This window comes from Sebastes fasciatus, chromosome 13 (assembly GCF_043250625.1).
Source record: "Sebastes fasciatus isolate fSebFas1 chromosome 13, fSebFas1.pri, whole genome shotgun sequence".
NCBI classification, from domain to species: Eukaryota; Metazoa; Chordata; class Actinopteri; order Perciformes; family Sebastidae; genus Sebastes; species Sebastes fasciatus.
This window is the reverse complement of record NC_133807.1, coordinates 26,622,750-26,645,407: the sequence shown is the minus strand read 5'-3', so window position 1 is coordinate 26,645,407 and position 22,658 is coordinate 26,622,750. Positions and strand designations below refer to the sequence as shown.

At 37.3% G+C, this 22,658-nt stretch overlaps 4 protein-coding genes and 1 long non-coding RNA gene across 9 annotated transcripts; 3 read left to right on the top strand and 2 right to left on the bottom strand.

Moving 5' to 3' along the window:
• Positions 1-1,905: 1,905 nt before the first annotated feature.
• Positions 1,906-6,204, top strand: LOC141781045 (immunoglobulin lambda-1 light chain-like). Of its 3 annotated transcripts, none has more exons than XM_074656555.1 (4): positions 1,906-1,982; positions 2,075-2,397; positions 4,799-4,835; positions 5,672-6,204. In XM_074656555.1, the coding sequence occupies exons 1-4, from the start codon at positions 1,943-1,945 to the stop codon at positions 5,995-5,997; spliced, it is 726 nt and encodes a 241-aa protein (XP_074512656.1). In that variant the 5' UTR covers positions 1,906-1,942; the 3' UTR covers positions 5,998-6,204. The 3 variants fall into 3 exon arrangements, 1 of the variants encoding a protein (XP_074512656.1); XR_012596762.1 differs by lacking the exons at positions 1,906-1,982; positions 2,075-2,397 and adding exons at positions 2,619-2,649; positions 4,164-4,278 and having other exon boundaries at positions 4,723-4,835; positions 5,672-5,812; XR_012596761.1 differs by lacking the exons at positions 1,906-1,982; positions 2,075-2,397 and adding exons at positions 2,707-4,078; positions 4,164-4,278 and having other exon boundaries at positions 4,723-4,835; positions 5,672-5,812.
• A 90-nt stretch (positions 6,205-6,294) lies between these two features.
• On the bottom strand, positions 6,295-16,317 carry LOC141781044 (uncharacterized). Of its 3 annotated transcripts, XR_012596758.1 has the most exons (5): positions 16,177-16,317; positions 15,781-15,941; positions 13,290-13,359; positions 11,899-13,205; positions 10,350-11,656 (listed from the first exon to the last, which is right to left on the bottom strand). It is a non-coding gene; the product is annotated as an uncharacterized LOC141781044 (long non-coding RNA). The 3 variants fall into 3 exon arrangements; XR_012596760.1 differs by lacking the exons at positions 10,350-11,656; positions 13,290-13,359 and adding an exon at positions 6,295-6,540 and having other exon boundaries at positions 13,116-13,171; XR_012596759.1 differs by lacking the exons at positions 10,350-11,656; positions 11,899-13,205; positions 13,290-13,359 and adding an exon at positions 13,784-13,875.
• Positions 7,689-12,769, top strand: LOC141781042 (immunoglobulin lambda-1 light chain-like). Its single transcript, XM_074656553.1, has 5 exons — positions 7,689-7,865; positions 10,359-10,436; positions 10,522-10,847; positions 11,163-11,196; positions 12,239-12,769. The coding sequence occupies exons 2-5, from the start codon at positions 10,397-10,399 to the stop codon at positions 12,562-12,564; spliced, it is 726 nt and encodes a 241-aa protein (XP_074512654.1). The 5' UTR covers positions 7,689-7,865; positions 10,359-10,396; the 3' UTR covers positions 12,565-12,769.
• On the top strand, positions 13,659-16,249 carry LOC141781043 (immunoglobulin lambda-1 light chain-like). The gene is made up of 4 exons (XM_074656554.1): positions 13,659-13,747; positions 13,840-14,157; positions 14,500-14,535; positions 15,654-16,249. The coding sequence occupies exons 1-4, from the start codon at positions 13,708-13,710 to the stop codon at positions 15,983-15,985; spliced, it is 726 nt and encodes a 241-aa protein (XP_074512655.1). The 5' UTR covers positions 13,659-13,707; the 3' UTR covers positions 15,986-16,249.
• A 1,832-nt stretch (positions 16,318-18,149) lies between the features above and the next one.
• On the bottom strand, positions 18,150-22,136 carry LOC141781037 (immunoglobulin lambda-1 light chain-like). The gene is made up of 4 exons (XM_074656550.1): positions 22,097-22,136; positions 21,679-22,004; positions 19,392-19,425; positions 18,150-18,573 (listed from the first exon to the last, which is right to left on the bottom strand). The coding sequence occupies exons 1-4, from the start codon at positions 22,134-22,136 to the stop codon at positions 18,254-18,256; spliced, it is 720 nt and encodes a 239-aa protein (XP_074512651.1). The 3' UTR covers positions 18,150-18,253.
• Between the last annotated feature and the right edge of the window lie 522 nt (positions 22,137-22,658).

Sequence of the window (22,658 nt, the reverse complement as noted above, 5' to 3'; positions counted from 1 at the left end):
ACGCTGTAAATGAGATACACGTATTGAGCATTTTTCAACAATAGCATGATAACAGGCTTTGCATTGTGCTACTCATTCACACACACACAGTACATACGTGCATGAAACAATGCGGCGTTTGACGACCATTTTCACACCACTCTCACTCAACGCTTAGCTTCATTCCAGATGGCCATGTCGTTGTGAAAATATCCGTGTATTGGAATGATCAGATGAGATGAAAAATGAGAAGATCCTTCTGTGCTTTTCCTCTTGACTTTGCTCGTTGGCTTGCTTTCCTCTCATCCATTTCTCTTCTCGGGCACTCATTCGTTTAAGCTGAACCGGGGCACACCGCAAAAAGTAGGCCGACGGACGCTCACCGACAACGCCAAACTGTGTGGCTTTTAGTCTACGATCGCTAGCTAACATCGGTACGAACGTCATTTCCGGGAAGTGCACAACAGCCGTGTTGGATTTGAGACAGCTATACCCTGTCGAAATTCACGCACTACACGTAGTGTACTAACGGATGTATCCTAATTGACACACAGATAAATGCCTAATATCTGTTTTCCAGTCTGTATCCTGTCTGTATTGTGATGACCCCTGCGGTGTCAGTTAATTTGCGGGGTGATTCACCTGTCTGTGCTTTCTGTGCAGGTGATCGTTAGAGCAACTGGGAACACCTGAGGGTGTCATTAAAGTCTGGTTGCAGCTGTCAACCTTCTCTCTCTGCTGCAGCTTCGCCTCTCTCTTATTTGGTTGTTTCTTTTGTTTCTTGTTTTGCTTTTATGCACCTTTTTCAAGAGTCGCACCCTGATGCAATCCACACACTGCAGATTTTACTGAATTCCACACCTATACTTTAATTAAGTTAAAGCTTAAATTTGGTTCAATTTGGTCAATAATGTATCTCCTGTTTTGTTCTGGCCACCCAAGACACGTCGTAACAATATCTATTATAGTAAAACTTAAAAATGGACTGTAGCATAAACAAAATGGAAGGAAAGGCTGTTTCTGACATTATGTTGGATGTCGGAGGGCTATAACAATTGACTTGTTCATCGTTTCCTTGTTCCTCTCTGACACAACTAGAAGAAAAGAATAATAAGCAGTTTTGAAAATATTGTATGAACACTTTTCAACACATTTCCAATTTTCTTTTATTTGGGACATCTGTAACATTCACTCAATACAACATTCACTAAGAGTTGATAGGAGGTAACCAACCATCATGATGGGTTGATAGCTACTGGTTTTACCCTGGAGGTTAACAACAAAGTGACAAAGTAACAAATGCATGACAATGCATGTGACATGTTTGTTATTAAACTTCATTATATATATTTTTTAATCTGGATTGACTCAAAAATCTGATAAAATGAGCAACTGAAACTGAGTTTTCATCCTCCGTCAGTGAAGCATCACCTCTCTACTCCTCCCTCTCTTCCTTCACAGGATGCACCTGCAGGCCTCCTCTACATATTTATAGCTGCATGTAAATGAAGAGGTCAAGTGTCAGCTCTCTGTAACATCAGAGGGAACTGTCTCTGACTGGAAACACACTGATAGTTTCATGCAAAAAAAAATATGCAAAATATATGAAAACATTCATACATGAATCTCATTCATTAGTAACCGAAAAGAGTAAGAAATCCATATAAACTGCAGGCCTCTGACATCATGACGTCATCGTATTTTGTATATTAAAGTTCTCAACTACACTGACTTTAATGGATAAATTAAAGACATTTCCCTCCACAGAAGATAACTGAGCAACACATGTGAGAAACCATGCAGATTGAAGCAAAGCTCCTCCTCCTGTCAGTCCCTCTCAGTTTCAGTGTTGTATTAAATTGCTCCTCCAGCACCTCCTCTCCTCATCCTCCAAACCCTCTAATCTGTCAGCAGTGAGCTCACTTTCCAGGTTACAAGGCCGTTCTCAGCACACACTGACAACATGCTGGGGACCCTCTGCACTCTCATCACTGCTCTAACATGTAAGGAGGCTGACTTACTGCAGCTTTGACCTCATGTTGGATTCATCAGTCTGTGTGTTTCTCTTGACTCCGTGTCATCTTGTTGTTTCCAGGTGTGAGTGGTGTGGCGGTGGTGACACAGAAGCCTCCTGTTGTGGCGGTGAGGAAAGGAGAGACAGCCACCATGGAATGTAACCTGGGGACTGTTACTGACAATTCCGCTGGCTGGTATAAACAGACTCCTGGAGGAGTTCCTCAGTATATACTGAGGTTTTATCACAGTTGGAGCGCTGTAAAATATGGCTCTGGTTTCTCCTCTCCAAAATTCACATCCACTCATCAGTCAACATCAGATTATCGTTTGATCATCAACAATGTGGAGGAGGGAGACTCAGCAGTCTATTACTGTGCTACATGGGACAGCTCTGCTACTGAGTGGGTATCACAGTGATTTACACTGTGACAAAAACCTCCTCACTAATACTTCTGCTTTTTAAGACTCTGACACATCTGGACTGGGAGTGAAGCCAACAGCCAATGCTTTCTGTAACTTCCCCACTTATATATTTAAAATATATTCTCAAACTTCTTTTTTGGATTCTCACATAAATCCTTTCATCTTTCCTGGTGAAACACTGAGTGACACAGAACAAACAGAAACCCAAATCAGTTAGGCAGCATCAGACAGGTAAGTGTAAACATAAGCTTAGTGCAAAAGACAATCAGACAGAGGATTAAATGGGCCTGTTTATACTCTACAGTGGTAATCAGGGGAATGAGAAGCAGGGGAGTGAGTGGGAGGAGCAGGTCAGGTGGGGAAACTGACAGGAAAGCGGTGATCAGAGGGCAGGAGGGAGTGGCTGGGTCTGAAACGACAAGACAGTTAGTGACATGGAAAACCAGGCAGAATGAACGACTGAGAGAGTGAGACATCAGGAGGGATTTATGGTTCCTATGGTAGTTTTATACAGTATGCCATGTGTACACGCTTTATCACTAAAACAGATAATATACTCACCAGTAAATGTAAACCACTGAAACAAAAGTTATGATCTATTAAACTGTAAAACAGTAAATATGAATGTCTCTTGCAGTTATAGAAAGTCTACAGAAGATTCTCATTTGCTGCTCTGAACTCAGATAATCTTAATTGATATAAATTAATTGGTGCACAGGTAGTGAAGATTGTCACACAAACACTTTTTGGTTTTAAATAGTCATCTAGTAGTTCCTTCTTCATGAACAGGTCAAAAGGTCATCTAGTATTCAACCTGTACATGCTCTCTGTAGGTCAAATCATACATGATGATCACGTTTCTTATTACAGCTACGCAGACGACACTCTGATTTACTTAGCTCTTCCACCAAGTGACTACGGTCCCTTAGACTCACTCTATCAATGCTTAGGGCAAGTAAATAGCTGGATGTAATTAAATGTAATTCAATTAAATAAAGACAAGATAGGAATCATTGTGTTTGGCAACAAAGAGGAAAAAAGGAAAGTTATTGTTCAGCTTGATTTCGTAGCTATAAAGACAAAAAACCCAAGTTAAAGCTTCAGCAGCTGCATCAAGGCACAAACCAAATCAGCAATGTATCTTCTTAATTAAAAAGCAAGATTTAGAGGTCTCAGAGTAAGAAAAGCCACATCTTCCTCAAGAATCAACCCTGTTTACTGGATTTATTTACAACCTGAGGAGACAAATTTAAAATTAAACCCACAAAGGAGTTTAATGTGATCAGGCCTTTATGGAAAAATACAACAAACTAATGTGAAACCAAAACTGGATTTAATACTCAAAGAGCATCAGCAGACATCAAAAAGCAATATGGAGACATGTTTGTTAAAAGTAGAAGTTCTGAAAAAGTGTCTGATGTGAAACCCACATACATGATGTAGTTGATTTATGAGTGAAAACAGAGTCAAGTGTTGATACTACTCCTCCTCCTCCTCCTCCTCCTCCATGTCTCCTCTCCTCAATGTCTTTAAAAGCTTCAGTCTCTCTTCTCCTCTCACTCCAACCCTGCTCACCTCTCAGCTGGACAGTGAGGGATGTTAACACCACACACTGACAACATGCTGGGGATCCTCTGCACTCTCATCACTGCTCTAACATGTAAGATCTTCTTCTCTTTCCTTTCACAGCCCATATTTCCACACAGAAACCTTTCACTCATGTCTTTTTCTCTGTGCGTTGACAGATGTTGATGCAGTGAAAGTGCTGACTCAGACGCCTGCTGTCCACACAGTTTCTACAGGACAACAGGCTGTTCTCAACTGCAACATCCAGAGAGATGATAGAAAATATGTCCGATGGTATAAACAGGTTCCTGGTGGAGCTCCTCAGTATGTTCTCAGATTTCGCCATCATGACAGTTCACTCAGCTTTGGATCAGGATTCTCTTCAGACCGATTCAACTCTAAATCCTCATCAAACATAGATTTCCAGTTCATCATAAAGCAGACAGAGGCAGGAGACTCTGCTGTCTATTACTGTCAGACATGGGATGACTCTGATCAATGTGGATCACAGTGATTCTCACTGTGACAAAAACCTCAGTGAGAAACTCACTGCAGCTTTTATGTATTTTGAGCAAAATCAAATAAATAAAATCAGTAAATCTGATCAAAACAAGGATGGATACTGAATAAAGTCGTCTAAAGAGACAAGAGTGTTTGAAACAAGTCCAGCAGTGTTTTGTAATAAAAGCAGACTGATGAAGTGAATGAGACGTTGACAGTGAAAGTTGGTCTCAACAGGATGTTTCAGTTCCACTCCCCTCATTAGTGAGAGTCAGGAGGTTTTTGTACGGCCATGTATACAAACTGAATCACTGTGGTATTCGGACCAGGCACCAAGCTGACTGTGACAAGTAAGTACTTTTTAACTGATCATAAAACAGGATGGATTTTATGTTTCTGAAACATATTAAGAGAAAATAATCAATGTATCTGTTGCTAATTGTTTAAAATATTCAACATGTTGTTTGGTGAATAATAGATTGACTTTTTAATATCTGCTTTGATACCAGGCTGTGTGTTTGAAGGCAAAGGAAAGATCTGCTACTGATCACAATATTTTAAATGTTTTTTACAAATTAAAAAGTTATTTGATGACTGAGGAATTTTTAACAGTTGGACATCATTTACAAGATTTTTCTTATTTATTTTAACATCATAAAACTCCATGTTAAATAGTCAAGAGTATTTTACATTGTGATATCAACACCAAACTGTACTTGTAATGTTGGTTTACTAATCTTCTAAAGTTTAGGGATAATTGTGACTTTACCTGAATATTATTGTGGCTGTTTGAGATGAGATTTTTTGTGTTATAGACACCACTAAACTACTACTAGAGATATACTTTAATTTGTCACAATGCTTTGAATAATCATATAAGAGTTTAAATACCACTTTTTTATAACACAGAAAGTGTCTTTATGACATTTTCTAAAATAAATATTCTACTGAATTAATCAAAAATATTTCCAAGTTAGTGATTGATAGATTGTTGATGTTTTAAAGAGGAACACTGCTCATATTTAGGTGATGATTTCTAAATGTTTTTGCTGATTTAAAATGTTTTAATTCTTCAGCGTGTTTGTTAAATTATCAACACAACTAATGAACTAATGTGTTACTGTCCTGCTTTGTATTAATGATGTGATTCCTAGTTATCTGATGAAAGTGCTCCATGTATTTTCAGGCTCCAGCTTCTCTCCTCCTGTCCTGACAGTCTTCCCTCCGTCCAGTGCTGAGCTCCAGTCCAACAAAGCCTCTCTGGTCTGTCTGTCCAGTCAGTCTGTGCCTTTTGCAGATGTGAGCTGGTTGTCTGGTGGGAGTCCAGTGAGCAGTGGGATCTCTACCAGCACCGCTGTTCAGCAACCAGACCACACTTTCCAAATCAGCAGCTATCTGGCCGTCCAGACGTCAGACTGGAACACGGATCAGGTTTACACATGTAAAGTGTCTTTGGGCTCCCAGACTTCAGAGAAAAACATCAAGAAGTCAGACTGTCCCACTGAACAATAGTAGAGGAGCACAATGACCATTTAACATCTGCTTCTTTACTGTTTGTGCTGTTTGCTCATCACAAGCTTCACACGGTAGAAAAGACGTGTCTGCATGCTTGTAATACATGTTGTGACCGTTAGGTGGAGGTGTTGTATCAGCTTTGCAAAATGATGCTTTTTTCAAGAATTATTCAATAAAAATAAAAAAAAAACTGTGAACAAAAAAGTGTTTGTATTTATTTGTACTCATCAAAACATCATTTATAATGTTACATTAACTTCACTAGATTTTATTCTTCTCCTGATGTTCATCTCACTGATAATTACAGTTAGTTCAGGACACAAAGATAACAGACATATTTCTTTTTAATTCTTAGTTGAATGTGTATATTTAAATAAAGAAAGCTATGTTGTTATTAGAAGTTAATTTGCAATAAAAGTACAGCAGAGAGATTAATAAGACTTTTCGTTGCTTGCAGTATTTAAGACGTTAGAAAAATCAGATAAAATGAGCAACTGAAACTGAGTTTTCATCCTCCATCAGTGAAGCATCACCTCTCTACTCCTCCCTCTCTTCCTTCACAGGATGCACCTGCAGGCCTCCTCTCCTTATTTATAGATGCATGTAAATGAAGAGGTCAAGTGTCAGCTCTCTGTAACATCAGAGGGAACTGTCTCTGACTTGAAACACTCCGATAGTTTCATTATTAACATCTGCTCAATCAATGACTGTTTACTTCTTATGTGTGTGTGCAGAGCCAAAGTTTATATCCTGTAGCAGATGTCTGTTGTTGACGTACGAAAAACCTGCAAAATCATGTAAAATATATTAAAACATTCATACATGAATCCCATTCATTAGGAACTGAAAAGAGTAAGAAATCCATATAAACTGCAGGCTTCTTTGACATCATGACGTCATCGTATTTTGTACATTAAAGTTGTCATCTACACTGACTATAATGGATGACTTGAAGACATTTCCCTCCACAGAAGATAATAGAGCAACACATGTGAGAAACCATGCAGATTTAAGCAAAGCTCCTCCTCCTGTCAGTCCCTCTCAGTTTCAGGGTTGTATTAAATTGCTCCTCCAGCACCTCCTCTCCTCATCCTCCAAACCCTCTAATCTGTCAGCAGTGAGCTCACTTTCCAGGTTACAAGGCCGTTCTCAGCACACACTGACAACATGCTGGGGACCCTCTGCACTCTCATCACTGCTCTAACATGTAAGGAGGCTGACTTACTGCAGCTTTGACCTCATGTTGGATTCATCAGTCTGTGTGTTTCTTTTGACTCCGTGTCATCTTGTTATTTCCAGGTGTGAGTGGTGTGACGGTGGTGACACAGGAGCCTCCTGTTGTGACGGTGAGCAAAGGAGAGACAGCCACCATGGACTGTCATTCTGCTATAGATGGACCTCGCTGGTATAAACAGATTCCTGGAGGAGTTCCTCAGTTCATACTGAATTATTATCACAGCTTTAGTGCGCCAGAATATGGCTCTGGTTTCTCCTCTCCAAAGTTCACATCCACTCATCAGTCAACATCAGATTATCGTTTGATCATCAACAATGTGGAGGAGGGAGACTCAGCAGTCTATTACTGTGCTACATGGGACAGCTCTGCTACTGAGTGGGTATCACAGTGATTTACACTGTGACAAAAACCTCCTCACTATTACTTCTGCTTTTTAAGACTCTGACACATCTGGAGTGGGAGTCAAGCCAACAGCCAGTGCTTTCTGTAACTTCCCCACTAATATATTTAAAATATATTCTCAAACTTCTTTTTTGGATTCTCAAATAAATCCTTTCATCTTTCCTGGTGAAACACTGAGTGACACAGAACAGACAGAAACCCAAATCAGGCAGGCAGCATCAGACAGGTAAGTGTAAACATAAGCTTAGGGCAAAAGACAATCAGACAGAGGATTAAATGGGCCTGTTTATACTCTACAGTGGTAATCAGGGGAATGAGAAGCAGGTGAGTGAGTGGGAGGAGCAGGTCAGGTGGGGAAACTGGCAGGAAAGAGGTCATCAGAGGGCAGGAGGGAGTGGCTGGTTCTGAAACCACAAGACAGTTTAGTGAAATGGAAAACCAGGCAGAATGAACGAAAGAGAGAGTGAGACATCAGGAGGGATTTATGGTTCCTGTGGTAGTTATATACAGTATGCCATGTGTACACGCTTTATCACTAAAACAGATAATATACTCACTAGTAAATGTTAACCACTGAAACAAAAGTTCTGATCTATTAAACTGTGAAACAGTAAATATGAATGCTTCTTATAGTTATAGAAAGTCTACCGAAGATTCTCATTTGCTGTTCTGAACTCAGATAATCTTAATTGATATAAATTAATTGGTGCACAGGTAGTAAAGATTGTCACACAAACACTTTTTGGTATTAGATAGTGATCTGGTAGTTCCCTCTTCTTGAACAGGTCAAAAGGTCATCTGGAAGCCCAAAGTTACAACAACAGAAAGTTATGAGCAGCTAAAACACAAACAAATGCTGCATTAATCTGGCAATATGTCACATAGATTTAGTGATTCATGATGTGTTTCCATAAAATGAAACACAGGAGTCTCAATTAATATAGAGCATGCTACTTCAGTGAGAGCAAATCATTTGAAAGGGTGATGAGATGATGAAATAAAGTAAACTCTACACCCTGCTTATTATATACCCTTATCAAAAATAAATATATTCAAGTGTGCTATTAGTAAACTTCTTTTAAACTTAAAATAAGAGTATGCTTTCTGTTAACTTTTTATGTACTTATCCCAGATATACTTAACAAAAATATTCTTAAGTATACTTGACTTATGCTTACTTTTTGATAGAGTAGCCTATTTGAGTGTGTGAGAGTTTGTAAATGTATGTTTTGATATGAATTTACTTCAGTTCATCAATAATTTTCTACATTTTTGCATTCTCTGTTCACTGTGGAGGTATGTGAGAAAAACTAATTTTATTTATTTCATTAATCTCATCACAGAACATCAAGTCAAACAGTAAAAGGAGCAAGTCTCTTTATGTAATACATAAATCATTGGCTAAGTACTATAAGTTAAGTCAGTACACTTGCAGTAAAAACTATTAAACTAGTAGTTTACTGAGAGTATACTTTAAAATGTATTTTCATAAACTAAAAAGTGGGCTACAAGTATATAGCTAGTAAACTAACGGTATAGCTATAAGTAAACTTGTAGTATAGTTCACTTCATAGTATAGTTGCAGTACAAAATACAACTTGTGTATGTAAACTGGTTGTGTTTACTATTCTTACACTTAAAGGACACTTAAAAGTACACTTTTAGAAACTGAAAAATGGGCCCATTTAGTCCGAAGAAGTATTGAAGTAGTACACTTACAAGTATACTACTAGTACATTGATATTAGTATAATTACTACATAAAGTATACTTGAACTTTACTTCAGTTTACTTGATAAAATAAACTTGAATTTTACTACTTTTTCACAAGGGTAATATTGCTTATACATACTGTAAAATACCAGAGATAGAGTGATTATAAATCTGAGCGATCATCATGAAATGTGGAGTCCAACAGGGTTCAATTCTTGAGCCGCCATTATTCAACCTGTACGTGCTTCCTGTAGGTCAAATCATACATGATGATAATGTTTCTTATCACAGCTACACAGATGACACTCTGATTTACTCAGCTCTTTAACTAAGTGACTATGGTCCCTTAGATTCACTCTATCAATGCTTAGAGCAAGTAAATAGCTGAATGTAATTAAATGTGCTTCAATTACATAAAGACAAGACAGAAATCATTGTGTTTGGCAACAAGGAGGAAAGAAGAAAAGTTATTGTTCAGCTTGATTTCAGAGCTATAAAGACGAAAACCCAAGTTAGAGCTTCAGCAGCCGCATCATGGCACAAACCAAATCAGCATTTTATCTTCTTAAACAAAGAGAAAGATTTAGAGGTCTATAGTATGAAAAGCCACGTTTTCCTCAAGAATCAACCCTGTTTACTGCATTTATTTACAACCTGAGGAGACAAATTTAAAATTAAACCCACAAAGGAGTTTAATGTTATCAGGCCTTTATGGAAAAATACATCAAACTAATGTGAAACCACAACTGGATTTAATACTCAAAGAACATCAGCAGACATCTAAAAGCAATATGGAGAAATGTTTGTTAACAACAGAAGTTATGAAAAGTGTCTGATGTGAAACCCACATACATGATGTAGTTGATTTATGAGTGAAAAGTGAGTCAAGTGTTGACACTCCTCCTCCTCCTCCTCCACATCTCCTCTCCTCCACGGCTCCTCTCCTCAATGTCTTTATAAGCTTCAGTCTCTCTTCTCCTCTCACTCCAACCCTGCTCACCTCTCAGCTGGACAGTGAGGGACGTTTACACCACACACTGACAACATGCTGGGGATCCTCTGCACTCTCATCACTGCTCTAACATGTAAGATCTTCTTCTCTTTCCTTTTACAGCCCAGATTTCCACAAAGAAACCTTTCACTCATGTATTTTTCTCTGTGTGTTGACAGATGTTGATGCAGTGAAAGTGGTGACTCAGACGCCTGCTGTCCACACAGTTTCTACAGGACAACAGGCTGTTCTCAACTGCAACATCCAGAGACCTGAAAGCTATTATGTCAGTTGGTATAAACAGGTTCATGGTGGAGCTCCTCAGTATGTTCTCAGATTCTACCATAGTGAAAGTTCACCCACCTTTGGATCAGGATTCTCTTCAGACCGATTCAACTCTAAATCCTCATCAAACATAGATTATGAGTTCATCATAAAGCAGACAGAGGCAGGAGACTCTGCTGTCTATTACTGTATGACATGGGATAACTCTGCTAAGGAGTACGTATCACAGTGATTAACACTGTGACAAAAACCTCAGTGACAAACTCACTACAGCTTCTATCAATTTTGAGCAAAATAAAATGAATCAAATCAGTAAATCTGATCAAAACAAGGACGGATACTGAACAAAGTCATCTAAAGAGACAAGAGTGTTTGAAACAAGTCCAGCAGTGTTTTGTAATAAAAGCAGACTGATGAAGTGAATGAGACGTTGACAGTGAAAGTTGGTCTCAACAGGATGTTTCAGTTCCACTCCCCTCATTAGTGAGAGTCAGGAGGTTTTTGTACGGCCATGTATACAAACTGAATCACTGTGGTATTCGGACCAGGCACCAAGCTGACTGTGACAAGTAAGTACATTTTAACTGATCATAAAACAGGATGGATTTTATGTTTCTGATACATATTAAGAGAAAATAATCAATGTATCTGTTGCTAATTGTTTAAAATATTCAACATGTTGTTTGGTGAATAATAGATTGACTTTTTAGCATCTGCTTTGATACCAGGCTGTGTGTTTGAAGGCAAAGGAAAGATCTGCTACTGATCACAATATTTTAAATGTTTTTGACAAATATTCAAAAGTTTTTTAGCGGCTGAGGATTTTTAAGAGTTGGACAACATTTATAAGATCTTTCTTATTTATTTTAACATCATAAAACTCCATGTTAAATAGTCAAGAGTATTTTACATTGTCATATCAATACCAAACTGTACTTGTAATGTTGGTTTACTAATCTTCTAAAGTTTAAGGATAATTTGAAATGAAATATTGTTTTCTTTGTTGTTATAGACACCACAAAACTACTACTACCGATATACATTAATTTGTCACAGTGATTTAAATGATTATATTTGAATTTAAATACCACTTTCTTATGACACAGAAAGTGACTTTATGACAGTTTCCAACATAAAAATTATACTGAATTAATCAAAATGTTTGAAAGTTAGTGATTGATTGATTGATTGATTGTTGACTTTACCAGAATATCATTGTGGTATTTTGAAATGTGATTTTTTTATGCTGTTATATACCACAAAACTACTACTTAATTTGTCACAGTGCTTTAAAAAATCATATAAGAGTTGAAATACCACATTTTTATGACACAGAAAGTGACTTTTTGACAGTTTCCAACACAAAAATTCTACTGAATTAATCAAAATATTTCAATGTTAGTGATTGAAAGATTGTTTATGTTTTAAAGAGGAACACTGCTCATATTTAGGTGATGATTTCTAAATGTTTTTGCTGATTTAAAATGTTTTAATTCTTCAGCGTGTTCGTGAAATTGTCATCAAAACTAATGAACTAATGTGTTACTGCCCTGCTTTGTATTAATGATGTGATTCCTAGTTATCTGATGAAAGTGCTCCATGTATTTTCAGGCTCCAGCTTCTCTCCTCCTGTCCTGACAGTCTTCCCTCCGTCCAGTGCTGAGCTCCAGTCCAACAAAGCCTCTCTGGTCTGTCTGTCCAGTCAGTCTGGGCCTTTTGCAGATGTGAGCTGGTTGTCTGGTGGGAGTCCAGTGAGCAGTGGGATCTCTACCAGCACCGCTGTTCAGCAACCAGACCACACTTTCCAAATCAGCAGCTATCTGGCCGTCCAGACGTCAGACTGGAACACGGATCAGGTTTACACATGTAAAGTGTCTTTGGGCTCCCAGACTTCAGAGAAAAACATCAAGAAGTCAGACTGTCCCACTGAACAATAGTAGAGGAGCACAACGACCATTTAACATCTGCTTCTTTACTGTTTGTGCTGTTTGCTCATCACAAGCTTCACTTGGTAGAAGACGTGTCTGCATGCTTGTAATACATGTTGTGACCGTTAGGTGGAGGTGTTGTATCAGCTTTGCAAAATGATGCTTTTTTCAAGAATTATTCAATAAAAATACAAAAAAAACTGTGAACAAAAAAGTGTTTGTATTTATTTGTACTCATCAAAACATCATTTATAATGTTACATTAACTTCACTAGATTTTATTCTTCTCCTGATGTTCATCTCACTGATAATTACAGTTAGTCCAGGACACAAAGATAACACACATATTTCTTTTTAAATCTTAGTTGAATGTGTATATTTAAATTCAGAAGGCTATGTTGTTATTAGAAGTTAATTTGCAATAAAAGTACAACAGAGAGATTAATATTAATTTAACTAGTTTTAGTTGCTTGCAGTAGTTGAGACATTAGAAAAATCCAATAAAATGAGCAACTGAAACTGAGTTTTCATCCTCCATCAGTGAAGCATCACCTCACTACTCCTCCCTCTCTTCCTTCCCAGGATGCACCTGCAGGCCTCCTCTCCTTATTTATAGCTGCATGTAAATGAAGAGGTCAAGTGTCAGCTCTCTGTAACATCAGAGGGAACTGTCTCTGACTTGAAACACTATGATAGTTTCATTATTAACATCTGCTCAATCAATGACTGTTTACTTCTTATGTGTGTGTGCAGAGCCAAAGTTTATATCCTGCTGCAGATGTCTGTTGTTGACGTACGAAAAACCTGCAAAATGATGTAAAATATATGAAAACATTCGTACATGAATCCCATTCATTAGACACCGAAAAAAGTAAGAAATCCATATAAACTGCAGGCGTCTTTGACATCATGACTTCATCGTATTTTGGAAATTAAAGTTGTCAACTACACTGACTGTAATGGATAAATTTCCCTCCAGAGAAACCATGCAGATTGAAGCAAAGCTCCTCCTCCTGTCAGTCCCTCTCAGTTTCAGTGTTGTATTAAATTGCTCCTCCAGCACCTCCTCTCCTCATCCTCCAAACCCTCTAATCTGTCAGCAGTGAGCTCACTTTCCAGGTTACAAGGCCGTTCTCAGCACACACTGACAACATGCTGGGGATCCTCTGCACTCTCATCACTGCTCTAACATGTAAGGAGGCTGACTTACTGCAGCTTTGACCTCATGTTGGATTCATCAGTCTGTGTGTTTCTCTTGACTCTGTGTCATTTTGTTGTTTCCAGGTGTGAGTGGTGTGACGGTGGTGACACAGAATCCTCCTGTTTTGACAGTGCGGACAGGAGAGACAGTCACCATGGACTGTAACCTGGGGACTGTTACTGACAGTCCTTCTCGCTGGTATAAACAGACTCCTGGAGGAGTTCCTCAGTTTGTGCTGATTTACCAGCGAAGTTGGTGGTCTGTAACTTATGGTTCTGGTTTCTCCTCTCCAAAACACACATCTAATTATCAGAATGAGACACATTATCATTTCATCATCAACAATGTGGAGGAGGGAGACTCAGCAGTCTACTACTGTCAAACATGGGACAGCTCTGCTACTGAGAACGTATCACAGTGATTTACACTGTGACAAAAACCTCCTCACTGAGTGCAATCACTTCTGCTTTCTCTCCCACTTACATAAACTCATCTATCTGTAATATTTTCACTTTGTTCTTATCACTGGACCTTGTCATATCATTGTTTGATTATTGCTTTATGCATCAAGGAGAGATTTTATGTCCTCGTGTCCAGCAGTGTTTTGTAATGAAAGCTAACTGATGAAGTGATTGAGACGTTGACAGTGAAAGTTGGTCTCAACAGGATGTTTCAGTTCCACTCCCCTCATTAGTGAGAGTGAGGAGGTTTTTGTACGGCCATGTATACAAACTGAATCACTGTGGTATTCGGACCAGGCACCAAGCTGACTGTGACAAGTAAGTACTTTTTAACTGATCATAAAACAGGATGGATTTTATTGTTTTTATTCATAATTCTATGAAATAATTGACATTTAACTTCCTATATTTAAAATTTTTTTTCATGCACTGGTCAATTTTGAGATTTTGGGCTACTTTGCTTCCATAACATGTCTTCTTTCAGACTAGTGGGAAAGAAAACATCCAAAATACACATTTAGGTGTTTATTTTACTGCTTTGTCTATTTGTGTCTGTAGATTTCTCCTGAATTCACCAAAAGTTAGCATTACATAATGCTTCATTTTCATATTTAAACATAAAATTTCAGAAAACTTGTAATACAAGGAAATAATTGTCCTAATGTAAGTTATCAACTGGGGACGTTTCATGGTGATATTTATTAGTTGCATTTCTAACCCTATTCATCTGTAGTGTTTCCCTTTAACATGTTCAATGCATAAATGAATTGCTCTCAAACTATTTTCTTTTCTAAAAGTACATTTTTTAACATTGCAAAACTATTTAGTTACATTAAGGGAAGCCTAATTTCAGTGCAAATTATACAATACTGTGCTGTGAACACTAATCTGTTAATATACATAGTAAGTAAAGTATATTTTATTACTAAAATAGGTCAATGTTTTTTTTCTGAGCCAGAGTCAAATGTAGAAGTTTACTTATTTAAATATTATTTTTTACTTTGTCACATGCCATATAAACTTTCTCTGACATTTTATATATGTTATTTTTATATTGAGATTAGATAGACAGACAGATAGACATACAGACAGACAGACAGATAGATAGATAGCAGTGCAAGTTACAATTTTTAAAAATATATTTTTATATTAAAATGTAATATATATATATATATATATATATATATATATATATATAAAAATGAAAAAATTTAAACAAAAATATTTACATTTTTTTTTAAAACTAAAATATATATTTTTTAATTAAAAATAGAAAAATTAAGTACAAAAATTAAATGAGGTAGGTTACATGATTGTATCCTATAGCTTCTGCAATCTGTTTAAATATGTTTTTATCTCTTGTTTGTGAGATAGCCACTGTTTGAATCAAGTCCCTCTCATTTAAATTGTGAACACACACACTTGTGTATTTTCAGGCTCCAGCCTCTCTCCTCCCGTCCTGACAGTCTTCCCTCCATCCACCGCTGAGCTCCAGTCCAACAAAGCCTCTCTGGTCTGTCTCGCTGCTCTGCCCAGTCAGTTTAAGGGTTTTGCAGATGTTACCTGGTTGGGTGATGGGTGTCCAGTGAGCAGTGGGATCTCAACCAGCCCTGCTGTTCAGCAACCAGACCAGACTTTCCAAATCAGCAGCTACTTGTCCATTAAAACCTCACATTGGATCACGGATCGGGTTTTCACATGTAAAGTGTCTTTGGGCTTCCAGACTGCAGAGAAAAACATGACAAGGTCTGACTGCCCCATAAAATAGATAATTATCTCAATCTTTCATGCTAGTGTGGTTTCACCTTTACAACTTTTGAAAGAAATTAAAAACTCTGCTAAACATTTGAGCTTTGCTGTATTGGGCATGTATTGTTTTAATGAAAGCTTTTTGCTATTAAAAAAAAAAAAAAAATACTGCTTTTTATTTGTTTTCTTGAAATGAAAACCATGGACCACTTGCTTCAACTCACTCAGTTGTGCTCACAGGTCCATCTACAGATGCTTTGAATTAAACTTACTCGAAAGACAAGTTTTGACTTTGTGCTTTATTTAACAGAAATTGCCACCACAGATGTTTCTGAAAACATTTGAGGTGAGAACTAGGCATTACAGTAACACAATATAGATTCATATTTGATCAGCGCTGCCTAGTTTGACCGTTTGATCGGAGTTTGCGAGTAATTGACAGCTGCCTCCGTTGAATGAACAGCCAATAGGAAGGCTCACTCTCTCTGAAATGACCTGTGATTGGTCAAAGTCTTCAGTCATATAGATTTTTTAATGCCTGAAAACAGAGCCATGAGGAGATGCAGAAGTCTAGTTTTCTCTCAGAACATTTGAATTACGATATGCTGAATGATTATTATGGAATTTTTGCCCAATGATGCCAAATAAATTCTGCTTACTGCAGGTTTAAATTAATTCACAGCAATTTCACAATGCAATTGAGCAAAAAAAAAACAGGACTCAACAGCATGATTCAGAGCAAGGCAGGTGCAATCAAACAGTCTTTACTTGCCAAAACAGGTTTGGTACAAGCAGATAAGGGCAACCAGAGCCGACAAGGATAAAGCAAAAAAACTTGGTCAGGAGTTCAGAAAAACTAAGATAACTAAAACTAGGAAATCACTGGAACGCTTGCCTTAGGGGACAAAGACAAACTGGCACAGAGACAGGGATAATTAGGAGCAGGTGAAAGCAATCAGGGAGGGGTCGGTAATCACACAGGTGGAAAACACACAAGGGCAGGAAGTGAAGTATCTGAAATGAGAGGAGAGGTAAATAACACAAAATAAAACAAGAAATAATAACTGAATATAGTAGAAAATAAAAGACATAACCTAAGGAGCAGGACGAGACATCACATGGATTCTTCTCTAATTCAAACATTACTTATAACCGTAGTAAAGTTTCTCATCAGATGAGATGAGTTGTGACTGAAAGTGACCTTGCATAAACACCCCATAGGCATATTATGATACTGGTTGCCGCAGGAGTCAAGTCTCCAATATTTATGGTTCCGTTTTTTTTATTCACATTCTTACCTAAAGCCCAGTCTGACACAAGTTTTAGTTAAACCATAACATATACAGAGCTGTTTTAATACTGTAAATGGTGGGACAACTTAGTTTGAAAGAATATAATTCACATGGTCTCTATCATAATCACTTAATGTTGAATTCAGACTCTCAGACACAAGTGAATCTATTAAATTTCTCATACAGGTCACTGAAAATAAATATATTTTTGATGGATGAGCTCATGAAGTGTTAGTGAGATCAAAGAATAAGTCGAATTAGAAAGAGACAGTGTAACAGGACTCTTCATTTACATGGAGCTATAAATAAGGAGAGGAGGCCTGCAGGTGCATCCTGGGAGGGAGGAGTAGAGAGGTGATGCTTCACTGACGGAGGATGAAAACTCAGTTTCATTTGCTCGTTTTATCTGATTTTTCAAACGTCTCAACTACTGCAAGCAAATAAAACTGGGCAAAGTCATATAATCAATGTTATGTTTATATAAAATATAGCTTTCTGAATTAAAATATAGACCTTCAACTAAGAATTAAATTAAATATGTGTGTTATCTTTGTGTCCTGGAATTAATGTAATTATCAGTGAGATAACTTCTAATAAAAACGTAGCTTTCTGAATTTAAATATAAATATTCGACTAAGAATTAAAAAGAAACATGTCTGTTATCTTTGTGTCCTGGACTAACTGTAATTATCAGTGAGATGAACATCAGGAGAAGAATAAAATCTAGTGAAGTTAATGTAACATTATAAATGATGTTTTCATGAGTACAAATAAATACAAACACTTTTTCGTTCACAGTTTTTTTGGTATTTTTATTGAATAATTCTTGAAAAAAGCATCATTTTGCAAAGCTGATACAACACCTCCACCTAACGGTCACAACATGTATTACAAGCATGCAGACACGTCTTCTACCAAGTGAAGCTTGTGATGAGCAAACAGCACAAACAGTAAAGAAGCAGATGTTAAATGGTCATTGTGCTCCTCTACTATTGTTAGGTGGGACAGTCTGACTTCTTGATGTTTTTCTCTGAAGTCTGGGAGCCCACAGACACTTTACATGTGTAAACCTGATCCGTGTTCCAGTCTGACGTCTGGACGGCCAGATAGCTGCTGATTTGGAAAGTCTGGTCTGGTTGCTGAACAGCGGTGCTGGTAGAGATCCCACTGCTCACTGGACTCCCACCAGACAACCAGCTCACATCTGCAAAAGGCCCAGACTGACTGGACAGACAGACCAGAGAGGCTTTGTTGGACTGGAGCTCAGCACTGGACGGAGGGAAGACTGTCAGGACAGGAGGAGAGAAGCTGGAGCCTGAAAATACATGGAGCACTTTCATCAGATAACTAGGAATCACATCATTAATACAAAGCAGGACAGTAACACATTAGTTCATTAGTTTTGTTGATAATTTAACAAACACGCTGAAGAATTAAAGTATTTTAAATCAGCAAAAACATTTAGAAATCATCACCTAAATATGAGCAGTGTTCCTCTTTAAAACATCAACAATCTATCATCACTACCTTAGAAATATTTTGATTAATTCAGTATAATTTTTATGTTGGAAACTGTCATAAAATCCCTTTCTGTGTTATAAAAAAGTGGTATTTAAACTCTCATATGATTATTTAAAGCATTGTGATGAATTAAAGTATATCTGTAGTAGTAGTTTAGTTGTGTCTATAACACAAAAAATCTAATTTCAAACAGCCACAATAATATTCAGGTAAAATCTGAATTATCCATAAACTTTAGAAGATTAGTAAACCAACATTACAAGTACAGTTTGGTATTGATAACACAATGTAAAATACTCTTGATTATTTAACATGGAGTTTTATAATGTTAAAATAAACAAGAAAAATCTTGTAAATGTTGTCCAACTGGTAAAAAACTTTTGAGTATTTGTCAAAAATATTTAAAATATTGTGATCAGTAGCAGATCTTTCCTTTATCTTCAAACACACAGCCTGGTATCAAAGCAGATGTTAAAAAGTCAATCTATTATTCACCAAACAACACGTTGAATATTTTAAACAATTAGCAACAGATACATTGATTATTTTCTCTTAATATGTATCAGAAACATAAAATCCATCCTGTTTTATGATCAGTTAAAAAGTACTTACTTGTCACAGTCAGCTTGGTGCCTGGTCCGAATACCACAGTGATTCAGTTTGTATACATGGCCGTACAAAAACCTCCTGACTCTCACTAATGAGGGGAGTGGAACTGAAACATCCTGTTGAGACCAACTTTCACTGTCAACGTCTCATTCACTTCATCAGTCTGCTTTCATTACAAAACACTGCTGGACTTGTTTCAAACACTTTTGGCTCTTTAGACGACTTTGTTCAATATCCATCCTTGTTTTGATCAGATTTACTGATTTGATTTATTTTATTTTGCTCAAAATTCATAGAAGCTGAGGTGAGTTTCTCACTGAGGTTTTTGTCACAGTGTGAATCATTGTGATACAGCTGCAGAGGCAGAGCTATCCCATGTCTGACAGTAATAGACAGCAGAGTCTCCTGCCTCTGTCTGCTTTATGATGAACTGATAATCTATGTTTGATATGGATTTAGTGTTGAATCGGTCTGAAGAGAATCCTGATCCAAAGCTGGGTGAACTGTCTGAATGGCGAAATCTGAGAACATACTGAGGAGCTTCACCAGGAACCTGTTTATACCATCGGACATAATTGTTGTAATGTTTCTGGATGTTGCAGTTGAGAACAGCCTGTTGTCCTGTAGAAACTGTGTGGACAGCAGGCGTCTGAGTCAGCACTATCACTGCATCAACATCTGTCAACACACAGAGAAAAAGACATGAGTGAAAGGTTTCTGTGTGGAAATCTGGGCTGTAAAAGGAAAGAGAAGAAGATCTTACATGTTAGAGCAGTGATGAGAGTGCAGAGGATCCCCAGCATGTTGTCAGTGTGTGGTGTAAACGTCCCTCACTGTCCAGCTGAGAGGTGAGCAGGGTTGGAGTGAGAGGAGAAGAGAGACTGAAGCTTATAAAGACACTGAGGAGAGGAGACGTGGAGGAGGAGGAGAGGAGATGTGGAGGAGGAGGAGGAGGAGGAGGAGGAGGAGGAGTGTCAACACTTGACTCACTTTTCACTCATAATTCAACATCATGTATGTGGGTTTCACATTAAATCATTTCCTATTAATCAGCATATATTTGGTAATTTTTATTCCTCAGTAAAATGTATCTGAAAAAATGTATTTGATAGCCGTTGATGATTTTTGCCTGAGATGAATCTACAATTGTTATATCAGATTTAAATCTGGAATTAATTTCAATTTTTTCATATTATTATTAATCACGTAAACCACAGGATTAATACATGGTCATTGTTTTATAAGTTTGTGTTTTAAAGTTTTAACTAAGTTGTATATTTTATAGGTAAACAGCATTTAAGAGTGTTAAAGTTTACTTCTTACATCAGTGTTTTTCTTCTTCTAAATATTCCTCATTAATCCAAATTGCTCTGACTAAACTATTCAAAACTATTCAAAAATGTCTTTATCCACCGCAGCAACCACTAGCTTTTTTTTATGCTTGTTTCGGTGTCTGCATTATTATTATTATTTTATTGTTATTATTATTATTTTAAATATATATGTATGTGTGTGTGGGTGTGTATATATATATATTGGTTTTTTTTATAATTATTTATTATTATTTTCTTTTCTCTATTCATTTGTTTTTCCTTCTTTGTGATTGCTTAATGTAATTCCATGTTTAAGTTGTCAAATTGTCCATGTGTACCAAACTATCTCAATCACAAAGAGGATTGGAGGGGTTAGGAAATATGGGGTAGCATAACATTGTTGAACAATTTGTAAAATACTAGTCCCGTTATAGTTGTACTGTTGTACTATACCTTTTGTGCCAATATAAATTTGAACATAAAAACATCTTTATCTACATGACCTATATTTTTTCGTGTTTTAGCTGCACATTAATGAACTTTTTTGACATCTAAATGCTTTTATTGGATTCCTACATACATTTTAAAGGTATATCTTAAATTGCGCTTTGCAAACATGTTTAATTATTGAAAAATACATTTAAGCAAAGCACCAGTAAATGTACTCCACCGTCATTCCTGATATCTGAGTCTGACGTATAAAACAGACTTTAAATGTTGCTGTGTGTTGCCATTTAACATGTTTTAGTCATAGAAAGTTTACAGAAGCTGTTCTGAATACCCAAAATGTGATAAATACTTTTGAGATACACAGATTAAGATGAAGTAAATGTGACAGTAATCTAAGTGCATTAATCATATTTCATGAAGCAGATAGAGAGTGTTGTTTGATGGCTCTATTATCAGATGTTTCAGAGTCTCAAAAAGCAGAAGTAATAGTGAGGAGGTTTTTGTCACAGTGTAAATCACTGTGATACGTACTCATTAACAGAGGTGTCCCATGTTTTACAGTAATAGACTGCTGAGTCTCCCTCCTCCACATTGTTGATGATCAAACGATAATCTGATGTTGACTGATGAGTGGATGTGAACTTTGGAGAGGAGAAACCAGAGCCATATCTCACAGAGCTCCAACTGCTATGAAACCTCAGTACATACTGAGGAACTCCTCCAGGAGTCTGTTTATACCAGCGAGCCTCACTGTTAGTAACAGTCCCCAGGTTACAGTCCATGGTGGCTGTCTCTCCTTTCGTCACCGCCACAACAGGAGGCTTCTGTGTCACCACCGCCACACCACTCACACCTGGAAACAACAAGATGACACGGAGTCAAGAGAAACACACAGACTGATGAATCCAACATGAGGTCAAAGCTGCAGTAAGTCAGCCTCCTTACATGTTAGAGCAGTGATGAGAGTGCAGAGGGTCCCCAGCATGTTGTCAGTGTGTGCTGAGAACGGCCTTGTAACCTGGAAAGTGAGCTCACTGCTGACAGATTAGAGGGTTTGGAGGATGAGGAGAGGAGGTGCTGGAGGAGCAATTTAATACAACCCTGAAACTGAGAGGGACTGACAGGAGGAGGAGCTTTGCTTCAATCTGCATAGTTTCTCACATGTGTTGCTCAGTTATCTTCTGTGGAGAGAAATGTCTTTATTTTATACATTAAAGTCAGTGTAGATGACAACTTTTATTTACAAGATACTATGAAGTCATGATGTCTAAAAACCTGCAATTTATTTTTTTATTTCTTAGTATTTTGGGTTCCTAATAAATGAGGTTTATGTATGAAATCTTTAATATATTTTGCATCATTTTGCAGGTTTTTCGTACGTCAACAACAGACATCTGCTGCAGGATATAAACTTTGGCTCTGCACACACACATAAGAAGTAAACAGACATTGATTGAGCAGATGTTAATAATGAAACTATCAGTGTGTTTCCAGTCAGAGACAGTTC

What these genes read in the sequence shown, in the direction of transcription:
- LOC141781045 (XM_074656555.1), top strand. Translation starts at nt 1,943, where the DNA reads ATGCTGGGGACCCTCTGCACTCTCATCACTGCTCTAACAT. An exon ending in TCTCATCACTGCTCTAACAT is followed by an intron (nt 1,983 to 2,074) that starts GTAAGGAGGCTG and finishes TGTTGTTTCCAG; the next exon opens with GTGTGAGTGGTGTGGCGGTG. An exon ending in GGGACAGCTCTGCTACTGAG is followed by an intron (nt 2,398 to 4,798) that starts TGGGTATCACAG and finishes AACTGAATCACT; the next exon opens with GTGGTATTCGGACCAGGCAC.
- LOC141781042 (XM_074656553.1), top strand. Translation starts at nt 10,397, where the DNA reads ATGCTGGGGATCCTCTGCACTCTCATCACTGCTCTAACAT. An exon ending in ATAACTCTGCTAAGGAGTAC is followed by an intron (nt 10,848 to 11,162) that starts GTATCACAGTGA and finishes TGAATCACTGTG; the next exon opens with GTATTCGGACCAGGCACCAA. An exon ending in CACCAAGCTGACTGTGACAA is followed by an intron (nt 11,197 to 12,238) that starts GTAAGTACATTT and finishes ATGTATTTTCAG; the next exon opens with GCTCCAGCTTCTCTCCTCCT.
- LOC141781043 (XM_074656554.1), top strand. Translation starts at nt 13,708, where the DNA reads ATGCTGGGGATCCTCTGCACTCTCATCACTGCTCTAACAT. An exon ending in TCTCATCACTGCTCTAACAT is followed by an intron (nt 13,748 to 13,839) that starts GTAAGGAGGCTG and finishes TGTTGTTTCCAG; the next exon opens with GTGTGAGTGGTGTGACGGTG. An exon ending in AACATGGGACAGCTCTGCTA is followed by an intron (nt 14,158 to 14,499) that starts CTGAGAACGTAT and finishes ACTGAATCACTG; the next exon opens with TGGTATTCGGACCAGGCACC.
- LOC141781037 (XM_074656550.1), bottom strand. Translation starts at nt 22,136, where the DNA reads ATGCTGGGGACCCTCTGCACTCTCATCACTGCTCTAACAT. An exon ending in TCTCATCACTGCTCTAACAT is followed by an intron (nt 22,005 to 22,096) that starts GTAAGGAGGCTG and finishes TGTTGTTTCCAG; the next exon opens with GTGTGAGTGGTGTGGCGGTG. An exon ending in CACCAAGCTGACTGTGACAA is followed by an intron (nt 18,574 to 19,391) that starts GTAAGTACTTTT and finishes ATGTATTTTCAG; the next exon opens with GCTCCAGCTTCTCTCCTCCT.